General features: G+C 41.6%; 1 protein-coding gene across 1 annotated transcript in view; it reads right to left on the bottom strand.

The window, feature by feature from the left end:
• CSE1L (chromosome segregation 1 like) overlaps window positions 1-20,793 on the bottom strand; it is a 31,440-nt gene extending 10,647 nt beyond the window's left edge. Inside the window, exons 1-16 of the mRNA XM_090065004.1 lie at window positions 20,684-20,793; window positions 13,951-14,046; window positions 13,147-13,289; window positions 11,188-11,289; window positions 10,378-10,523; window positions 9,994-10,084; window positions 9,630-9,737; window positions 8,592-8,684; window positions 6,548-6,715; window positions 6,335-6,464; window positions 5,528-5,593; window positions 4,458-4,660; window positions 3,792-3,876; window positions 2,605-2,666; window positions 690-826; window positions 411-514 (exon numbers count right to left, since the gene is read on the bottom strand). Of these exons, the coding sequence (XP_089921130.1) occupies window positions 411-514; window positions 690-826; window positions 2,605-2,666; window positions 3,792-3,876; window positions 4,458-4,660; window positions 5,528-5,593; window positions 6,335-6,464; window positions 6,548-6,715; window positions 8,592-8,684; window positions 9,630-9,737; window positions 9,994-10,084; window positions 10,378-10,523; window positions 11,188-11,289; window positions 13,147-13,289; window positions 13,951-14,035 (1,723 nt within the window). The 5' untranslated portion in view covers window positions 14,036-14,046; window positions 20,684-20,793. The remainder of the gene's footprint in view (window positions 1-410; window positions 515-689; window positions 827-2,604; window positions 2,667-3,791; window positions 3,877-4,457; window positions 4,661-5,527; window positions 5,594-6,334; window positions 6,465-6,547; window positions 6,716-8,591; window positions 8,685-9,629; window positions 9,738-9,993; window positions 10,085-10,377; window positions 10,524-11,187; window positions 11,290-13,146; window positions 13,290-13,950; window positions 14,047-20,683) is intronic.
• Window positions 20,794-22,522: the final 1,729 nt, after the last annotated feature.

The following is a 22,522-nucleotide window of genomic DNA, read 5'->3' as shown; positions in this document are numbered from 1 at the left end:
GGCTAAACAGGACTGAGAGAATGTTCCATCCTTCCTGCAGAAGCAGGGCACTTGTATGGAAAGTAATACAAGATTCATGGGATCAGAGGGAAAGCCAGCTAGAGGGGGGATAGCTCTGTAGCTCAGTCAGGTGGGTACCACCCTGAGCTCTGGTTCCTGCTCCTACGCTAATTAGTCATTGTATCCAACAATACTTTCTTGGCCCATACAAGACCACTCTACTTTTATTTTTCTTGGTCATACATTTGGGCTACATTAATTCTCTATTTAATAAGAGTAGGTATACACTAAATGCAAACATTTTAGGAAGTCTGTGCAAGTCACATCTGAAAAACCTGACTTTCAGAGACCTGTAGCTAGTGGCTTTTAAGTTAAGTCACTCTTTCAAAGCATAATATTGAAGCTCTTACCTTTCATGATGTATTCGTTTTCTGATGAGCCAGGGAATGTCAGTGCTTTGAAAAGGTTTGTTAGCAACACTTCCACAAATGGTGCCATTTCGGTATTTGTAATGCTGTAAAGTAAAAAAAAGTTTTGCAATGCTTAAACATTTCATCAAAGAAAAAGCACTTACACACCCAAACCCCTTACAAATTGAACAATTTAGAATACAGCTATATGAAGAAATTCAAGAACTTGACATGCCAAACACTTATTGGTGAGAAAGTTATTTCTAATTAGAAACTTACAGTGTAGTATTGTTAGTTCCCCTCATGGTAAACAATCTCTCGAGGGCATGGGCTGCATAAGTATGAACCACAATACTCTCTGCTTGAAGATGATTGATTAAGAGAGGGATAGACACCAAAAGTTGTTCTTTAGGTACCTATAAAAACATAGCATCATAGACATAACCATTTATAGACATCTTCTCAAAATACAGGCATCCGATTCTAAAACGAACCAGGCCTTAGGATGAATATTTCAAAACTGGAAGTTCTGCAGCAGACTAAACGGAATCTCTGGCAGGCTTCTCCAGTAGCTATGAATCCCGATAAGCCAGCATCTCAAGGGCTACCTAGCTGATTGTTAATTTGTAAAATCACCACTCTTCAGAACATCCACATAGTCACAATATTATTTAAACAATTTTCATTAATAATGTATTATGCCAAGAATTTCTATGTTAATATTTTTCTTTAACTGTGATCATTTTTACAATTCTCTAGCTATGTCTGTAATTAAATACAATACTCTTCTCCTTTCCTGTAACTGCTACAGTATACGTAAACGTAACTTTGTGTGTGTAGTGATACTGATTTTTAAAAATGGAAGCATTTACTGAGTGAGATACTGTTCAGCATAAAGAGTAAGCAGGATGTTTTGTGCAACTGTTAAGATTCTGCTCTCACTACAGCTATTGACTTCAGTAGTGTATAATCAGCCTACTCCCATGCCAACCCTTCCTCCCCATGCCCCCCCCGCTTTTTTTTTTCTTTTACAGAGACGAAGACCTGAACCTTGAGAAGCTTAATAAAAATAGAGACATCATTTAGGATTTCATTTCAAAATGTCAACTGTTACTATTCAGAAGTCCAAAAAAAAGAAAGAAAGAAAAAAAAAAAAAAAGGACTGGGGATGGGGAGGGTCCTTTCTCTATTAAAATTGTCATGACAAAGGGCATTGCTCAAAGCTGTTAAAATTCTTTGGAACTGCTAAGGGTCATAAAATGCTGCCAGTTAGAAATGAAATACTAAATGTTCATCATTCTATGTATTCATGCACAGCTCAAATAAACTGAAGATTAATAAGACTTTTATACCAATTATGTTCACTTTAAGAACTAACAATCCATCATAGATTGTGATGCACAGTTTTTGCAGATGGCAGGGTATATTTCCACCTAATACACTAAAATAGGAGTGGACAAAATATGGCCTGCATCCAGCACATGTAGGGATTCTACCCAGCCTGTAGCAGGTCCCTTGGTCCTGCCTGGCCCAGCCACTGCCCGGCCCATGGTGCATCCTGCTGTTCCCCAGGTATGCAATGGGGCTGGGGCAGCTTCACAGCTGGACTGCCTTTCTAGGCAGCCCAGGCAGTGGCAGCTTCTTCTGGCTACTGCCACTACAGGCCCCAACCCCGTGGGTACTGGCAGAAACCTGCACGCACCATCTTGACCCTGGCTCACCCTGCACCCGCTCTGAACTTGGTCTGTTGGAGCAGAACAGCTACAGATTAGTTGGAACCCGCATGCACAGCCCCAACCCAGTCGCTCCAGACTGCCTGCCCATGCTGAGCAGTGGCAGCAGCCGGGCAGAAGCTGCTGGTTGGAGTGGGGGAAAAGCAGCACCCCCCCCTTCGCCACCGCTGGACCATTCTTGCTGCAGTCTCCTGGAGCCCAATAGCCGCTGGGCTGCCCTGCAGCTCCTCTTCACTGCTACCACTGTCTCGCTGGGTAGCCTGGAGGTGGTGGCAACAGTGGTGGAGAAGAGTGGCTGGGCAGCCTGGGGTGGGCCGGGCAGCTGCAGCAAGAAGGACCTGGCAGTGGTTGAAATAACATTGTGTGTTATGTTGACAGAATATGTTAATTAGGTTTGTGAAAGTATAAAACGACTGCAAACTAAACAACTTTAATATAAAGACAAAAAAACCCCAACTTACTTGGTTCCTGAAAATCATGATATACTTGATACCATCAGCTTTCAGAACTGGAAATTCATTCACTGTAAATGAAAGGCATAGTACGAGCTTTACGCCATTATTATTTATAAACTTTATATTCAGTAATAAAGTTACATGCAGAGTTGACAGCAGCCCAGTGGATTTATTATTATCTGAGCACAGTGCTTTTAGAGTATTGATACAGCACAGAAACAAATGTGTTCCTTTATACCAGTGGTTCTCAACCTTTTTTGTACCAGGACCATTTGTAAATATCGATGGCCAGTCCTGATCCACTACCCCTTCACTTCTGACCTGCTGCCTCCTGCCCCCAGGCCACCGCTCTAGTGTGTGGGGGCAGGGGACCCAAGTACCCCAAGCAGCCTGGAACTCTGCCAGCCTGTATGGGAAAAGCCACAGGTTCCCATGCATTTCTCCTTTAAAGGAGAATCTATTTTTCAAGTTTGTTGATTAATTTTTCAAGTTTGTTCAAAACTCGCTCATATATTTTTGCAACCCAATTTTGGGTCATGACCCACAGGTTGAGAAACATTGCTTTATACCGACTACTTTAGGATCAGGTATTTTTCTCTGGATTGAGATAACTGGCAGGCTTTTCAGCGCCCTGATCCACAGCTAGATGATGTGGCACTGGCCAACATTCTGTGAAACTGAACAATCCAGGTAACACTTGAACACTAAGCTTCGAAATTTTTTAAAATAAACAAATATGTGTTTCTGGCAAATATCAAATGCGTATACAACTCAAACTGTACTCTTTCATGCAGCGACTCCTCTTCCAGGTCTGCTTCTAACCATCTCTAATAACCAAAAGTCACTATGATATATCTGTATTTGTATAAGTTTGGCTGATAGAAAGAAGGTATTTTTGGGACCAAGGTAATATTCTATCATGAATCAAATGTTTTGGAAATGTGAAAAAGCTTCCTCCTCCCCACCAAATGCTTTAACAGAATGAACTTTTGTAGCATAAAACTAAGTATTTAGCCTCTAACAACCAAATTTCTGAACCTTACCCAAATATAGGCAGGCATGGGCTTTGGCCAAACAAATACTCTTCAGACTTTTGCATGCAAGAAATGTTATTAATGAGTTAAGTGGCAGCTGAAGAAACCTTGGTATGATAAAAGAGGGTTTTCATACTAATACTGGAATACAAAACTTACCATTGGCTGACTTCAAGTCAGGTTGAATGTGATTCACAAAGAATTCTGTCAGATTTACAAGTTCATTGGCTTGCGTTATTCCATGCTAGAAAAGAAAGTCATTTATTTTTATAGACATTATGATTCATCTATCCTTCTGGCTGATTTCCATAAAGGCACTCAATTTTATCTCGATATTCATAAAGCAATCAAATCACCACACTGTCTAGACACTACATTGGTACTCTCAAATAAAATATCCTCTATCCAAGTGATTCTGTACATTGTTTTGGCCTCCAGTTTCTAGCTGCAGTGCTAAAAGCTGAAGCGTAATAGTTCTGAATTGAAAAAGGATAGAAAAATATCACAGGTAGTAGCATCACTATTATTAGATATCAAACATTAGAAGCCTATTATTTTAAATATTGATACTGATATGCAGTGTACTGCAAAAGGAAGGGACCGAGGTATTCCCCAGTTTCAATTCTGGCTATGGCAATAGCTTTCCTCTCAAGATTTAGACAAGTCAAATACAATTACTGTTTCAGTTATCCCACTACCAGGAAAATGTAAATTTTATGTACTGGTCTACAGATTAATGTGAACAGATTCTTGTACAGTGAATGAATTACAAGAAACAAATACTGGGTATAGCTGGTGTAAAACAAAAAAGGCAGGTACAAGTACCTTTTGTGTCTGAGCTTTGGATGCAAGCGATGTTACAAGGTAAATGGCCGCATCTTTGTGTTTCCAATTGATTGATGGATTCTTTGCATATTCTTGCAACATGGAATTAACATAGCCAGAGAAAATCCCTGTTACAGGCCCTTCAAAAAACTTGCATAAGCCACGGACTAGATCACAAGCTGCTCTACGCCTGGTGTCAATATCTATGAGACAAGAACAATATTTCTTAAATATGAAAAAGTGAATAATAGATCCAACTCGCATACCCATCATGCTGCTTATACTGAATGCACAACAAGTTTAAAAAATGACATCAGGTCAAATATTCTATTGTGTTATGAACAAAGAATGGACATGTTTGAATCCATGCACCAGACTTGAGAAGCTGAACAGACTTAAGCCCTTATTCCAGGAAATAGGAAAAAGTATTCAATAATGTTGTCAGCACCTAGACCAGATTATTCCCCATTGAATAATTCTGACAGGCAAACATGAAATTTCAGATCAGAAAGAAGACTTATAATGAAAAGAATGAGGCACCTAGGCTAGCAATTTTCAGGACGACCTCATAAAACTTTTGTTTTCAAAAGAAAAGCATTTTCTAATTTATTTTGGGTATCAAACAAAATAGACTTATGGCAAATGGAACTAACATGAAAGGACGCAGATGTAACAGAATGCCTTCACTATGTTCCAGGTGACTTCAAAGTACATATAACATGTAATGTTTTATGTAAATTCTGTACTAGAAACTCCAAGTTCATTCTGAAGATATCAAATGTATATCTGATGCATGACCAATTTTTCATATGAACTATATTTAAAACCTTTGCAGATGAAGGGACATAGCAATTAACTGACTTTTAAATAAGTCTGAGAAAGTTGTGATTTTATTTTGAACATATGCAATGGACATGTTACTCCCTGATCAAGCTCTGGGTAAGCCTCTTATGACTGAGCTTAGAATGGACCTTCCAACTGAAGAGATCAGACCAGATTCAGTAGATTAAATATAGTTCTAAAGAACTGAAGCAAAGATCAAGCCTTCTTAATATAAGTATGTGCATTACCAGATCCTTCCAAATCTCTTCTAATATATTCTTCAGAATTATCTTCAAAAGCTTCTTCATCAGCAGCTACGGAGAAAATATAAGTAATTTTCACTCAGATTTGCTACTGAATTTCGTTTCATGACAAAAAAGAATCTGTTTTGTTTCTATGGTTATATTTTTAATCTATAAAATTACTGGAAACAAGTCGTATTGAGTCATCTATGAGGCACAATGGATTTAATGCTTTACAGAGGACATTTCTCTCTTATAGTCATAAAAATCAGAGAGTAATAGGGCAGCAAAAGCAGTTATCTAGTCCAATTTCCTCTCAAAGCAGGAATGATCACTCTTTGAACTCTCTCACCAAGTGTTCATCTAACCTGTATTTAAATGCTTCAAACAAGCAAGATGGCACAACTTTTTTGTGAGCTGTTATCCTGGTGCAGAAAAATGCAGGACATATTCAATATCAAGCATATTTAAAACGCATGTGAAAAATGGGAATGTCCCAGGGCAGCTGAAAGGATCAATCACGAAAGCCTGTTCAGGTAAATGTTTGTGTGCACCATTATTCACTTTAAATGCAAGCTACTAGTTTTATTTCATCACAAATTTAAATATGATCTTAGTCACAGAAACTCAACAGGTTACCCAAGGGGACAGCATACTATTACAAAGATTTGGGTTGCATTAGAATGCATAGGGCCCATCATGATCTCTTGTAATACTATGAAAGCAACACAATTACCACTAACTCAAAAGTTGCCCTTTATCAGTCCTTTCTGCAATAAGATTCTTTTTTAAAGGAAAAAAAAATGCAGTTACCTCTAAATTCCATGTTGGGAACAATAACCTTTTCACAAATGCTTGTCAATGTATTCTGGTCTTCAAACAGATGCTTATAATGAGGTCTTTCACAAACAGAGGCCAGAAACTGGATTGCGTTACTTACCAACTAGAACACATAAAAGGAGTCATTTTTAACTCAGATGACCAGTTTATTCTGAAACTATATACAAAAAATAATTACTAACTTACCAAGTCATATTTAACTTCCTGCCCTGTTGTGACTAATAAATTCCAGATTGCTGTTACAAAACGAGGCAGGTAGGGCTGGAATTCTTCATCGTATTTTTGAGCATACAAAGCAGCATTATCACAAATTTGTGACTTCAACAGTTCCAGTAATCCAGCTTCCTCTTCATCCTTATATAAAACAAAACTAAAAATGTCAAACATGCAAATTTCAACACCGGTGAATAGTAAGATATCAAAATAAAACTGAAGTTAACACTGCTTTTTTTGTCTGGAAGTTCGAAATACAAGAGTAGAAATCTGAGTACCATTTCCCTGAAGCTGATACATTTTAGTGTCTTATGCAGAAGTACAAGTCACAACTTTATACTACAGTAACTACATTTAAAAAGAAATATGAGAGTGAGAAATTACTTTACCCTCCAAATGGTTTAAACCTGCACTAAATGCGTTCCCAAATATAGCAGGAAAACATGCTTAGTGGCACATCTACACAAGACACTACAGCGCAGTGGTTACTGTGCATTTATTTAGTACTTGTATGAAGTAAAAGTTTTTACTTGTACAAATACTAAATAAATGCTCAATAACCAGAGTTACTGCACAGTAGCACTAGTGAACGTCTTTTAAATGATTCTACAGCATAGTAGCCCAATAATACTACACAGTAACATTATAGCACTGTTGGTGCTGTGACACTGTACCGCGCAGTATTATTCAGCTACTGCACAGTCAGTGTCTTGTATAGATGCACCCTGTGTATGGTGAAAAGAGGGTATAATCAGGTGAACAGGAGTCTGGCTGCATGTCCCCAATATACATGCCATACATTTTAAAGCAGCATTTAAAAAAAAAAAAAGTGGTGGCTCCATCAAGTGGCAAAGTACTACTACCATCTAGAACACATTGGCAAATCAAGTACATTGGTAGTCTTTTAAAAAAGGATTCAGTTCTTGATGACTGCTTACTGAAGCACTTAAAAGTTATACAAATGAGTAACTGAACAGATGCCAAGGTTTAACTGAAACTGCTGTTAAACTGACAAGGTTTGGGCTGGAGTCACAGCCCCCGCCTGACTGGAGCCAGGCTCCCCATCTGTCTGTGTCTGCAGCAGCAGCAGGCAGGGGTGTGGCTCCAGCCCAAAATGCTGCAGCACACCTGGACACACACACCAGTTGGGAAATGCTGATTTATACCACATCAGGTGACATGGACAGCACAAAGACAAGCAACATATATTTTCAGTTACTTGACATAGGCAAATATTCCTTGACACAACCCTGTTCTACATGTTTGCAGTTTATGCATTCTGGGTAAAGGTAGCTGAATAGTTCTCATGTTTCTGGTTATACTGAAGAGCTACATGATGCACGGTTCTTAATCAGGTCATTTCAGAAAATGGATGGATTCAAAAGAATATGTTCATTTGCATAAGCACAATGGTGGATGCAAGTCAGACATTTTCATATCTGCAACATAGAAAATAAGCCCAAATGTCTCAAATTATGGGGCTTTCTACCTCCCTTAAGACGCAGTCCCTGTTAATGACAGTACACCCTCCACTGCATTCACCTACAACAGGGGTCGTCAACTGGGGGTACACGCACCCCTGGGGCTAATTTGAAAGGTCCCAGGGGTTACGTGGGGACTGGCAGGGATGGAGCACTGCCACCTTGCGCTGCTGCCTCACAGGAGCAGGGCCGAGGCAGGACCGCACTTGTACAAATGCTATGCTGTTGCCACTTGCCTCCCCCCCCCCCCACTTCATGTCCGGCCACTCACCACCCCCTGCCCCACTTGGCATCTGGCTGCTCACCAGCCCCCTCTTCCCCTCCATGTCTGGCCACCCACCACTCCCCTCCCCGCTCCACATCCAGCCACTTGCCACCCCCTCCTCCCCGGGGTTACACTTACTAAAAAGGGGGCTGCCAGGGAAACACTTATTAAAAATCCCAAGGAAACTTGGGACACTTAGATAATACAATCCTCGTTCATTCCTCCCCACTGCAAACAGACTTGCCACTTCAAAGTTTTATTCAATACTTACATCAGTCTGTAAAAGTTTGTTATCTAAAGTTAAAAGAGTATGGAAATTTGTCATCCATGTCTCCATATTATCTTCAAAAAATTCAGGAAGATCCTGTGATAGAAAGCACATGAAAATAAGTCCCCATTTTAAAACTCATCTCTGGTTACACCAATTTGATAGACTAGACTAATCTACATCATGAAAAGTCACAGTGAATGCTGTACACTGTAGGGTAACTCAGTAGTCAACTTCCTCAAAAGATGATGCATCAAGACACAAGAAAATCGTGCAACAGCCCCAATACAGTCATTTCAGACTAGTTTTTATCTTTAGTACTTTTTTAAAAATCTAGCATTCTGCACTTCAGAAACCAATCAAAGTATATTCTACAAGACTCAGCTTTAACAGATAGTGAAACAAGGAAAGAAGTTAGATTTTCTCTTCCAAAGAAGCATGAGGACCTACGATAAAGAATCTTTATAACCCCATTAGCTCAATCCTATTCTTCTTTCCAAAACCTTATACTTGCAGGGCTTGTACTCAATATCACCACTTTGAAATGTTTAAGGCAGCTTAGGGTTTAAATTGGGTATGCTTATTTTATAGCACTGCAATTCAGATCTCATCTCTAGGATAAGAGAATAATATTACTTTATTATTATAGTAGTATAAACTAGTTCTAGTGAAGATTGGACTTGTCCACAAGGAACTGCAGTCACGCCAACAACTGTAGTGTGGACTTAAAGTGCCAGAGTTGCCTACAAACACAGAGTCTGGCTGTTGAGAGTCCTCTGCAGTACACATTTAAACTAGTTGCTTTTACATTCCTCCCAATTCCTTAAGATTTGAGTAGACCAGAAAGAAATGAGGCAGAAACTTACTACTAACAGGTCATTCAACTCAGAATGCCCTTTGATTTATTTCACATGTTGCTTAATCCCTTCACCATAACATTGATTAATACCTATTATTTTGACTGATAACATAACCCTTCAAGCTACACTCAAAACAGCATTGGTCATCAGTACAGAGCCAAAAGAAAAAAGTAAAATTCACCTGAAAATTTAAACTGTAGAACAACTTTGCAATCAAAATTAGAGAAGAAAAGAGAACCTTCAAAGCACTGGCATCATTTGCATGTGTACTGCAAAGTTCAATAGTGGCCTAGAAAAAAGAAAAGAATTAATAGGTACCACAGATTTTTCTGCCAATGTACTGAAGTACTACAGTGTCATGTAATGGTATATTTTTATTCGGAAGCCATTTCATGGTGCTGACAGTTTTAGTGCTGTTCTCCCAATTTCCATGTGAAATGCAAGTTCAGCTCGCTTCTGCTTTTTTAAAAATTCATAGTAGCCAATTTCAAATGTTAAAACATCCCTCAAACAAGCTCAAAAAAATCTCAAGAATAATCTTGTACCTTGAAGAGATTAGTCAAAGGTAGTGCAAAGGCATCGAGGACAAGTTTGATCTCTGTCCACAATTCATTTGATTTAAACTCATGGCGGTACCTGATAAATAAAAGGTGTAAAAAAGGTCATAACACTTCATTCTAATGTAACTTGTATCCAATCATTTCTAAGAAACTCTTCTTTGACACTAGTCCAGTCAAGCCATTCCAAGAACTGCTAACATTAAAAAACAGACCACGTAAGGTTTTAGATTTGAACACCACCTAAATCTACCAATAGTCATCAGCTTCAATTAGAAGCCACAAATAATTAACACCTCGACAAAATTCAAGAAGCAGTGCTTTATACGTTTGAACAGAGACTGTGCAATGCACATGCTGAATGTTCAATACCTTTTAAATAAAGAATGTGCAGTGCGAAGAACCCCATTAATGACATGGAAATCTCCACTCTGAAAGCGATTCACCATCTCTGTCAGCAGGTCTGGCCATTTCTGAGGGAAATCTTCCCTGCCAATAATGCTAATGGCATCACTTAACTGGAAAGGAAATTTAATCATTTTATATAGTTGCAGCAAACCATTTGTGAATAGCCCAGTTATCAGTACTAGACATTACAGTGATTGATTCATGACCAATACCCAGAAAGACTTCTACTTACTAAGCTTAACAGATTGAGAAAGATGTTTTCTTCTGTAACTTACTCCATTTCATCTACAGCAAAAGCTGTGTTACCCAGCACTTTATTAGCCGGAGAACTCTACTAACCAGCGTCCAAGGGATGCAGCAAAAGTAAAACTGGAAATACCAATTTCAGGGGACTTTTGGTTTCGCTGCCGTGAGCCAAATTTTATTTTATCACTTCTTCGGCCCATGGCCTGGAGTGAAGCAGCCTGCATGGGGCCCCCCCTCCCTGTCTCCCAGCACACTTATGCCAGGGAGTGAACCAGACAGTGCACATTTGATTAACCGGCATATTTGATTAACTGGCATCCCCCATTCCCAGGGGATGCCGCATAGCAGAGCTTTTACTGTACTTGCTTTTATCATAAAAATGTGTGTCCTAATTCAGCCCTTTTGATGCGTACATTCACTGTCTAGCAAAATGGATGTCTGTCACCTAAGGAGAACCTCTAAGCATTTTTCTATAACATAAAAGCTTCACTGAAACAATCTAATTTACCTCCTTTTCTGTCATCTTACCTGTTTTTGAATTTGTTCTGGACTGCTAAGCATTAAGGGTACTATGTTGGCTTTAATAGCTATCCTATCTGCTTCACATATTTTGTTTGGTTCATCTTCAACCTGAAAGAAAAATGTTAAAAAAAATTATAGACATATTACTTTTCTGTAAAGCGAGTCAAAGCTCTGACTTGCATTTAAAAGGAAACTCAGTGTAAAACAAAACAAACTTGATAATTTATCAATGACTATGTCAGTAAGTGTTGGAGCTATTATAAAAATTCAGCAAAAGTTAAATGTTTCTTTAACAGCAAAAGTCAACTTTTCTTCTTCAGAATTGCTTGTTTTAAGAGCTATCCAATCACCTCATGACACTTTTAACCGGAACTGGAAATAAATTAAGGTATTTCTATTGAATGCAGTTAAGCATGCACCAAACTGATATTGAATTCAGTCATTTTGGATACTATACCCCAAGTAATTATTTTGTTGTAAACAACTGCAGCTTCCCAGGATTTTACTAAAGACTATTTTGTAAGTTGCAGAATAAAAGAATCACACGAAGAGGAATGTGGCTTGTCCCCTTTTTATACACACAGGAATGTTGTCTTTTGGGCATGGATCCCCCTTGCCAGACAGCAGCAAAGCACAGACCTTTAGCAGATTTCTGCTTCAAATCTGACCTATTATTTCTGATATGACACCAGTAGACAAACATTTTAGTCACAAATGTTACTGCAATAGACTGTGAAGGTGTAACATTTGCCATTATTTTGTACAGTTTCTTCCTGTGGTCATACCAGACTGAATAGACCAATCTTGTCTGATGTCAAAGCAAAGCTGGGCCTGCTAGTACTTGATTGGTAGAGGCACAAACCAAGTAGGTGGGTCAAACACTTGGCAAATATTAGACCAAAGAAACTGAATATGTGGAAATTTTTATTTAGCCCCTCTGTGGCTACCAAACAGGAATGGCCAAAAAAGGTCTCTCACTTGTCACTAGATATTCAAATTCTGACTTAAAAGTCAGTTTATGATAGTCTGTATCATCCTGGGAAAATATTTACAAATGTACACCTTCAAAAGAAGATCAAATGTATTAATAGTAATCAGTTTTAATTAATGGATTAACTGGCTTGAATGATCTAGTTCAGGGGTGGGCAAAATGAGGCCTGGGGGCCGAATGCAGCCCGCCAGGCCATTCTATCTGGTCCCTAAAAAATTTAGAAAATTAATATTAATCTGCCCTGGGCTGCCTGTCATGTGGCCCTCAATGGCTTGCTGAAACTCAGTAAGCAGCCCTCTGCCCAAAATAATTGCCCACCCCTGATCTAGCTGGAGATGTTCCTGCTCTGAGCAGGGGGTTTGACTAGATGACCTCCTGAGGTCCCTTCCAACCCTGATTTTCTATGATTCTATGAACAGCAGTTAAGCATCTAATGACTATCAGGACAGTTCTGGCTCCTAGCTGCTGTGTGCGCCTCTAAAAAATCTCCTAATTAATAATTTCCACTGTAAGTGAAATTTCATTAAAAGCTGAAACATTTTCAGCCAAGAATACTTCAGAATCACAAGACAAGGGATAACAGGTTTGAACTACAATGCCTCAACTGGCCAAGCCCAAAGGGAAAATGCTCTTGAATTTCTTTAACTGAAGTTGTATCACATTTTCTGGTATAATTTAGTGTTTAGACCAGGCTTAAGTCACCCTGTATTGCATTTTATAGCACAAATGCATATGAAAAACATATCTTTTTCTTTCATCTGTTACAGCAATGCCAGTGCTTGTACAAGGAGATAAAATTAAGGCTCTAGGGTCACCAACAGTGAAATTGCAATCCTTGGTAACATTAAGTGTTGTTCTCCTCCCCACCTCTCCCCCAAGATATTTCATCCATCATCTCAAAGTACCTACTATATTCTACTAACATCAATAGAAGATATTATATCTTAAACACAACTAGTAACTAAAATACCTACAATTCTCCAGTTTCTTTTAATATAATTTTTGAATGTTACAGAGGCACAAACTTTGATGACATTCTCTTGTGATTTTTCCAGCAGCGTTAAAAGTAACAATGGGTAATTCTGGTTTCCTTCAACTGATTCAAGAAACTTTTCCGCTGTAAAAGAATATGCATAGTTTAGCAAAAAACCCCAAACAAAAGCATACATATCAAACCTACAGAACCTTCTTTTCTATGATCTTACCATTTTTCAATGTTGACTTCGAGAGAAAGGCCACTGGTTAGCAATCAGCAGCCTAATATTTCATCAGCACTTTTCAAGAATCAAAGTATGTGAACAGAATTAATTTTTATTTCAACAAAAAAATTATAGCTCTGCTATTTCTAAATATCTGTCAGCATTTCGGCTACAAACAAAAGCTGTGAATTCAAAGCAGGCTGTGGAAATACTGCATCCTCACCATTTTTTTAAAAGAGCCATAACCCTCTAGCAGCAAATCCTGGATTACTTTTAATTAGCATTATCCATGTGTGGGAACAGCATCACTTATTTTCAGTGAAAACATTATGAAGACAGATAAGATCACACAAAATGGGAAAATATGTGAACAGGGAAAAAAAAAAAAAAGAAATAGGGAAAGGAGTTAAAGAGATTGTTTATATTTAAATACAACCCTCACACACTTCCTTCAAACTAGTCCAGAATAATTTTTAAGTAAGAACATCATGCCAAATGAACTTCAGTGGCAGCTTAAGCAGAGAGAAGAGAAAGCTCTCACATGTTTCAGCCAAGAGCTATATATTGTTAAAGATTTACCAGGACGTCTTATAGCAGGATCTGGATCTAATGTCTTCTTTAAATATTCTGTTAGCGTCTGTAAATTGGCATCACTGAGCTCCATTTTGGCAAAACCTAAACATAGAGCATTTTTGTCAAAAAATGCAACAAAAAAAATCCATTCTAAGCAAAAGATATAAATAAGTTCTGTGCTATCTATTTGTCAGGAAACTGAATACAAATAACTGTATGCAAATTGATATGCAATTTCAATGTGTGGACTTACACATACATACTAGTATAACCTGCCTTTACAGTACATATAGACCTATAACAAGAGAATTCACTATACTCAAGTAAAGATGTTCGTTGGAAAGTCGAGCATTACCTTGCCTTCTATCAGTGTCAAGTTGAGATGCATATTACATAGTACTTGAATCAGAGATGCATAAGCTTTTGTGAGCAAGAGCTTATTTCATCATATGTCACACCAGCATACCCACACCTGCATTGGCAGTTCTAGTCCACAGCATCGCAGTGTAGCCATTTGCTGAACACAAACAGGCTGTTATCAGCTCCCCTTCCACCTAATGGCAAAGCACTGAAACAGGACCTATTACAGGACCTCTAGAGAGCTGATCCATCTACTCTACATGGTGGTGTAACTTACATATGTGTACAAGTTACACTGGCGTAAATGAGACCCACAGCACCACAGAACCTTTTTACACTTGAGGCACTCCTGGACATTCTCAAGGTACCGCTGGATAAACTTGCAGCACAGCTCAGAAAATGCCAACTCTTAGTTTTCATTCTTTTTTTTTTTTTTTTTTTTTTTGAGTGTATGGAAAAATGTGAGTTTTTCTGTTACACAGAATTAAAAAGGCTACAACTATGGATTTCTATTTTAAACCTCTGGGTTTATCTTGTGAATCATAGTTTCATAGTTGTTTGGGGCAGGTAGGGACCTTACAGATCATCAGGTCCAGCCCCCCTGCACTTGGGCAGGAAAGACTGCTGGGATCAGATGACCACAGCAAGATGGACATCAAGATGGTATTTGAAGATTGCCATGGTACCACCTGTGAGGAGAGCCCATTTCAAACCCTCGGTACTCAACTTGTAAAGAAATTTTGATCATGATAACAATGCTAACATTAATTGGCACCCATGGTACCCTTGAAAGGATCTCAAAGCACCCAGGTCTTGTTACACCCTGGCTGAAAATCTGGTAAAGCGCACGACCACCTGCGTACGAAATATGCCCACACCCAACAAAAGCAGGAATTGTTGTGAAAGTAAACAGCTAAAGCAGAAATTGCGACTCTTCCTTTTATTATATAAAACTACCACAAGCTTTCTGTCCATTAAACTGAAAGTCCTAGAGAACCGCAGATAGAACAGATCAGTTTTCCAAAGCACTGATTCTTGCTTTATCAGCCTTCTTTTGTTAAGACTCCAGTGGAAATCCAGTGCACAATGGATTTCCAATAAAAAAAAAAAAAAAATGTACTGAGCCACAGTCAAAGAGCTTGATCACACTTTAAAAAGGTAATTCTGATTCGGGTATGGGTAAATTTAAAGAGCAATAGATATTACAAAATGATTCCACGTGTAAACACTTTTTCCAGACTTAGAGTGCTGACACACAGAGCTATTCTGGAATAGATTCCCTTTGTAGACAAACCCAAATTGTCATTCTCCTTTCACGCTCCTAGACTCTCCCAAGTTTATCACAGTGAAGTGTTAAATTCAGAAATTATTTGGCAATCTTTCAATTGACAACAGTCACTCAACTTGAATCAAAGCATATTTTACTGGCAATTTGCTCTGGATCATTTTTCCCTCATCCCCTCCTCCTCATAGGTAGACAGTTCCATCCCCCCATTTTTTTTCTTTTGACGGTTCAAAAAGCACTCTCACTGTACTATTTTGGCAAATGTGATCCTGGAATTCTATACTGTTCTATAACCTTTTAACTTACAAGAAGATACTTCAGCTGTTGCTAACAACTGTGTGTATTGCTCGGTATAAAAGCTCTATGTACACACAGACCTGCAACTTCTCTGAATTTTAGCAGAAACTTCAGTAACCTAAACAGAAGTCTCAAGCATCCTATTCCAGCATTGTTGTATGAACTCAAGGGCCTATCTGGAGACCACCTTTTGTTGAACTACAGGCAGTCCTCAGACTTACGACAATTGGTTCCTGAACATGGCTTCTGAAATTGAAACGTTGCAACTCAGAACTGATTTTCCCATAGGAAACAATGTTATAAATGGGGGATTGGTTCCTGAACCAAGGCCTGATACCTTATTTTTCACCAAAAATAACCCAGAATTTTGTACTCAATCAATTATAGGTGAGTAATATAGATACATAATGCATTTATATTGTAAACAGCAATCATATTGATTTAGAAGGACTTCTTTGTGGTGGCTTTGCTGGACTTTTTGAAGAGTTCTTGGTTGGACTTTTTGAAGGGTTCTTGGCTGGAGTCTTCTCAAGAGTCTTGGTTGCAGGTTTTTTCTGGAGTCTTGGCTGCTTTCTTAAAGAAAGTGCCCAAGGAAGTTTGGCCAGATGTTCTCCAAGGAGAGAGGGAACGCAGAAAACTTGTTCGCTGGCATGTCATGGCACTGAATCGAACGTCGTAAAGTCGAAACTGACATCAGAAAGTCAAAACAGGGTGTCAATTTATAAACGTTGTACGTGCCATTCGTTGCAACTCAAAATGTTGTAAGTTGAGGACTGCCTGTATGTTTTTGCCTTTAAAAGGGTACTTTCACCATATTAAAGAGACAGCAAAAATGTGCCTATACTTAAGTTCTCCTGAACATGTTTGTGGGTGGCCATTACATGGAGCACATTTTATGCCTTGGCCTTCAAAACAGGCCTCACTTTTCGCTGTAGTTTTACCCCTCCAAATTCTGGTCCCATTTATTAACTCATCTCGTATCAACCATCATAATTCATGTAACAGACAAAAAATCAATACAAATTATCTTCATCCACCTGTCTCAGTAAAATAAATAAAAAATTACCTTCTTATATAAATCTCTCTTTCAAGTCACAGAACCTACTGTTGTGAAACAAGCAGGCTGACAGTAGCAGCACAAAGCCCAGACCTCGATAGCAAGTTATTACGCTGCTATATAATATATACATTTCTCCATCCTGAGACATGTTTTACTTGTTACATGTCTAGACTTCAACCAATGGCCACAAAGGTAAGAAACACTCCAAATGTCCTCTCAGTCCACTTTCCCATTTGCTCACTGGCTAAGATTTACAGAAACAAGACATGCTTTGTTGATTTTTCATTTCTATTACTTCTTTCCTTCTCTATTTCCTATTTCTCATCTCAGATACTGCTCTTGCTCTTTGCTGTTACCACTGGGAAATAAGAGATGTTCTTGTGAAAGATAAAAAAGTGTTGACTACTAATTGCCAGTTCTGTTCCTGTCAGCCTCAGGTTCTTATTTTCTTATTCTACAAGTCTATCTTCCCTAGAAACTCCTGGAGGAAACAATTAACTCTGACAATTATGAATCCTCTAGTAATCTACTGAATTCAGACTTTCAAAACTTTTTCAGACTGTATCTGTTCCTGTCACACCAGGGCTGTCCAACTTCTAAGTGGTTTGGGACTCCCCACTGTAATACACAGCCTCCAATGTGCCATTTAAGGCCCTGCCTGCCCTGCTACCCAATCCAACTCCCAAGGGTGAGGGCAAGCATGAGAAACTGGAGGGTGTGAGAGCAGCAAGGGAGCAAAGGGAGGAACAGTAGGGGCTGCAGTTTAACACCCTGGGGGCCACATGCAGGCCACACACTGCCAGCTGGACAGCCCTGTGTTAGATCATTGGACATCCTATATCTCAGACTCTCATTCTCCAAAGCAGGATGGGCTTTTGTCCTAGGATCCCTGTACCATCAGATAACAAAAGCCATCACACACAACAAGAAAATGAAGTCCCTTTACGGTCCCTTTCTACACCTTTGCTTTCCATATATAAGCAGTCTCCCCGAAATAAAAAGGCTCATGTAAGCTTCAGCTAAACAACAATGGATCTATTCATGAAGTGTGGTGAGCAGGTTTCTTAGTTACAAACTGTGGCAAAATATTATTAGCAACTTTTCTTATATTAAAAGACATAACTTTAAGGCTTCAAGGTGCATATTAAAGAAAACAAGTACAACTAGAGCAGAAAATAATGCTTTTGAAATTTTCTCTGGCTAAATATCCAACTGGAGACATACTAAAATAATCCTTCAAGGAGAAAACCATGTTAATTCAGGGCTGGTATATCAGAAGCCGAAAAGCAGCAAGTATGACATACTGCTCCTTTTCCCTAGTCTTCTCTTCATGAAATTCCATAAAAGTAATTTGGAGAACTCTGCATTTCTGCTGTATTAATTCTCAGATCTGAATTTCATGGAAAGTTAGTGTTTAATTCTAAATCACCAAGCAACAATATTTTGAAAGGAAGTATAGGATTTCCCTAGTGGCAAGATAGAAAGTAGAGTCACACAGCAGTCTGAGTGGAATTCTTCCTCTTCCCACCATGACTGTAAAAAAAATAATGCCAAGCAACTGATTGTACAAGGTTATCTGACAGGAGATGATGGAGGAGGAGATAGAAAGGGGTGGGTGTGTGTTTGTATTACATTTACTGCCAAGCCTTCTCAAAAAAACAGAGAGAAACCCTTTTTCTCTTTCACACTCAGCTGGAGACCATCACACTCAGCTGCACAGGATGGTGCCTACACACTTGCAGCAAGGTTGGTCTTGTGTTCTGATATTTTCCATTTCCTCTCAGCTATCACTGCTGGTAATATTTTACCACAGTTGGTAACTAAAAACTAGGGGTACACGATAAAGATTTACTTGGCCAATACCGATGGCCAATTATTAATAGACTATATCAGCCGATACTGATCCAATAGCTGATTTACAGGAATGCAGCAGGCAGCATGGAGAGCTGAGTCTCGCTGGTAAGCCTGTGGGGAAGAAAGGGGTAGAGAGAGCAGCCCAAAGCCCTCACAATGAGGGAGGGAGTGGGGCAGGGCTTGCCAAGGCAGGGCGGTGAATGCAACCTCAGGGTGGGGCATGAGACGGAGCAGTGGCTAGCTCATCCAGGGGGTGTGGAGAGGGATGGGCAGCAGTTCCCTACTACTGGGTGCACCCCTGGAGGAGGTATGAGGGGCATATACCTTGTCCCAGATTTTGCGCGGGGCGAGGGTGGGCTGCCTGCTACAGGCTTAGGGCCAGGGACTGTGCCAGCCTCTTCTCAGCAGAGCAGTTGGGCCGGGGCTGTGCTCAAGATGGGGCGGGCTCAGCTGCAGCAGAGCGGTGTCCTGAGCAGGGGTGGTCCAGGGACAGGGTTGGGAAGCTATAGCCACCCCAAAGTTCCCCACAGCCCTCCTGCAGCCACCCCTCCCAGCGCTGCCACCAGCTGCCCCACGCAACTGAGCCCACCCCATCCCTACCCACCCCAAGGGCAGCCCCAGCCCAGCCCCCTCCCCCCACCGCCAAGAAGAGGCCGCCACAGCCCCGATCCTGAGTCTGTAGCGGGCAGCCAGCCCTCACTCCATGCATAAATCCAGGGGGGCACATACCCCCCATGCCCCTCTTGGGGGGCATGGAACAGTGGGGAGCCACCCCCTGTCAACCTACCCCCTGTGCATCCCGGACGATATGCCCACAGGATTGCATTCATCACCTTGGCTGGGCAGCACCTGTCCCACTCCCCCCCTCCCTCGCTGGAGGCTGCAGACACGCACGCGGCATTTGTCGGCGATATTATCGGCCAAACAAAGCCAGTTGCCGATAACGTTAAATTTTCCTGTTATCGGTACCGACCTGATATATGGGCGTACCTCTACTAAAACCCTGCTCCCCACTCCTGCATCTTGATCTTCTCTCAAAATAACAAGCCAGTGGGTTGACTTCCTCAGCAGAGCTGCCATCGCCTGTCCCCATTTTGGATGGGCAACAGAAACACAAAGGCATTGAACGCAGGGTGGTGCACGCGGGTGTTGCAGCCAACCATCTGAGGGGTCTCCCTGCCAAGGCCACGGTTTCATGACTTGCGCCATGTCTTTAGGACCCTGCTTTCATTTCTAGCCAGCGTTAACGCAAGGACAAGAGGAAGGGAAGGCCCCACATTCCTTCCTGCCTAGCACTGAACTGGGCCTTTCCTCTATCAGCACAGCTTTCTCCTCCCTGCATAAGCCTTGACTCCATCCGCTCCCTGGGGCGACACCCGCCCTCCTCCCTGTCAACAGCCCAGGGAGGCCCTTAGATGAAGGAGGCCAGGCCCCGGCTGGGGTGCGGGAAGCCTGCTGAATTTAAGCAGTGTGTGGGGGGAGCGGACAAGGCCGAGCACGGCGCTGCCCCCCGCAGGGAGCCCGCCCGGAGGATGGGGGGACGAGAACAGGCCCCGCGCGCTCCAGGCCTGGGGGGAAACACCTGAAGCAGCCCCTCGCGTGAGGCCACACTAACTTACCGCGCCCCCGACTGACAGCGGCGCGGGCCAATCGCGAAGGCGCTTTGCGTTCTCATTCGACCCACATACCAATGGGCGCGGGTCCAAGTGCAAGAGGCGGGCCCGCGCCATGACAGCAGGGTTGTGTGCGCCTCCCCCTGCGCCGCGGGCCCCGGGTGCGGACCAACGGGCAGGGCCGGGTGGCGGTGGTTGTCGGAGATGCCACCCGGAGAGTCACGCCGCCGAGGCCCCCCCCCCGCCCCGCGCCGCGCGGCTCAGTCTCACCTGACACGTCCCCCTCAGCGACTCCGAGCGCTCCGGCTCCGCTTCACATTCAAACCTCAGCGAGAGGGCGCGGCGCCGGCGCGGTGACCGCATCACGCAGAACAGCCCTACGCGCCAATCGGCGACCAGCTTCTGGAACACGCCCAGCTCGAACCAATCCGCGGCCGTCTGCCTCCAGAGGAGCCCCGGCCAATCCCTGGCCGCCTCCCACAATGCACCCGGGGCTGCCCACGTGCAAGTTATCAGGAGCAGGGTGTTACACGTGCCAGCCCGGTCTCGCTTGCAGGCATCAAGCGGGAACAGTCGCCGCCTCCCGGGTTGTAAGCGGAGCCCGGCGCCTTCAGGACATCCCGGCAGGTCACCGTGCAGCCACAGGAGCCAGCGCCACTTTTGCCGCCCTCTTGCTACTGAAAGCTCAAGCACAGAGGCACGAGCCAGTGCCTCTCAACCGGGAAAACAGCACCCTAGAGTGTCTGGCACCCCTGTGGAGGGAGTATTTTAGGCTGTAGGCATCCTGGGGGTACTGGCCAATATGTACTGCTCCCACAAAGGCTTTGCTAAGGCAGTGGCAGGAGGAGGCCTGACCAGCAAACCTGAGCCACACTGCAAAACTTGGTGTAGGGGCTAGGTGCTCGTTCCTGCTGACAGATGGGAGTGGGAGAGGGTTGTACTAGGTATAGGTAGTGCAGTACTAGGATGAGGCTGGAACAGGAACCGTGTAACAAGCACAGGTGGGAGGGTACATATAATTTGTTTTGAACTGGAAATGGAGAACCTCTGCCTGCAGCCCAGGGCAGTCTACGTGGTGTGCCACCTACTTTGCTACAGACACAAATGCTTTTAAACACTTGGTCTGATGTACCCGTTAGGCCAAAACATGTTAGACTGGCCGTTGTAGACGGTGAACCTGGCCAAATCTGCCACTGAACTGAGCCTACAATTAGTCTTGAAGGTAAGATTAGTGTTGGAATCTCCTACCTGTAATTTTTGCTAGCACCACAGTTCCCGAGACTTCAGCAACAATGACAACAGGTACTATGCAATATTAGTTCTGTTGGATTTACAAGCATGATTCACAAGATAAACATAGAGGTTTCAAATAGAGATTTACAGTTGCAGTCTTTTGGAGGTCTTTACGACAGAAAAATGGCAATTAAATTAAAAGTTAGAACTTTCCCCAGGGTACATGGAGTCTAAGGAGGTTAATAAATACATTTAGGCTGGAAAGTAAGAAAGTTTCTAGCCAACAGACTGGATGTTTTAGAACAGCTTTCCAGTAGGATTAAAGAGGAATTTATAGTACATGGGTGCTTGCAATAGCAGGAGACTGGGCTTTATGAACGAGGAGGTCTCCCCTAATGCTATTTTCCAGTAAAGACTACTTAATCCTCATAACATAAGGAATTGAGAAGTGCAAAACAAGTCACCCTGTGATACTGACCCTAGGCATCACTAAGCTAAAACAATGCTGTTTTAGAAAACAAACCACAATAATTTTTATGCATGGGCTTTTGCATTCTCTTAATAGGACAACATGTTGAAGACATACTGATGAAGGCCAGTCTAGTGTAATATACCCATTGTGATTCTTCTAATATTGCCACGTGGTTGGTATGGAACCTTTTAATTCTTACTTTATGTAAGGAAGGTACTTCCTTATTCTCAGAGCTGTGACTTTTTTTTTTCCTGCTTGGACAAGAAAAGGAATCAACAAAAGATTAGAAAATTTAGGTAAGGAATTTGTACTTTTGGCAAAATGCATATTATCTGCCTTAGGGCTGCACCTAAGCTTACATTCTGTTTATATGAAGCAATGTAGTAGGAAGAGTTTAAACTGAG

This window comes from Crocodylus siamensis, chromosome 10 (genome assembly GCF_052110815.1).
Source record: "Crocodylus siamensis isolate JL-2025a chromosome 10, ASM5211081v1, whole genome shotgun sequence".
Classification (NCBI taxonomy): Eukaryota; Metazoa; Chordata; order Crocodylia; family Crocodylidae; genus Crocodylus; species Crocodylus siamensis.
The sequence above is the reverse complement of the archived record's forward strand: the minus strand, read 5'-3'. Positions and strand labels throughout refer to the sequence as shown.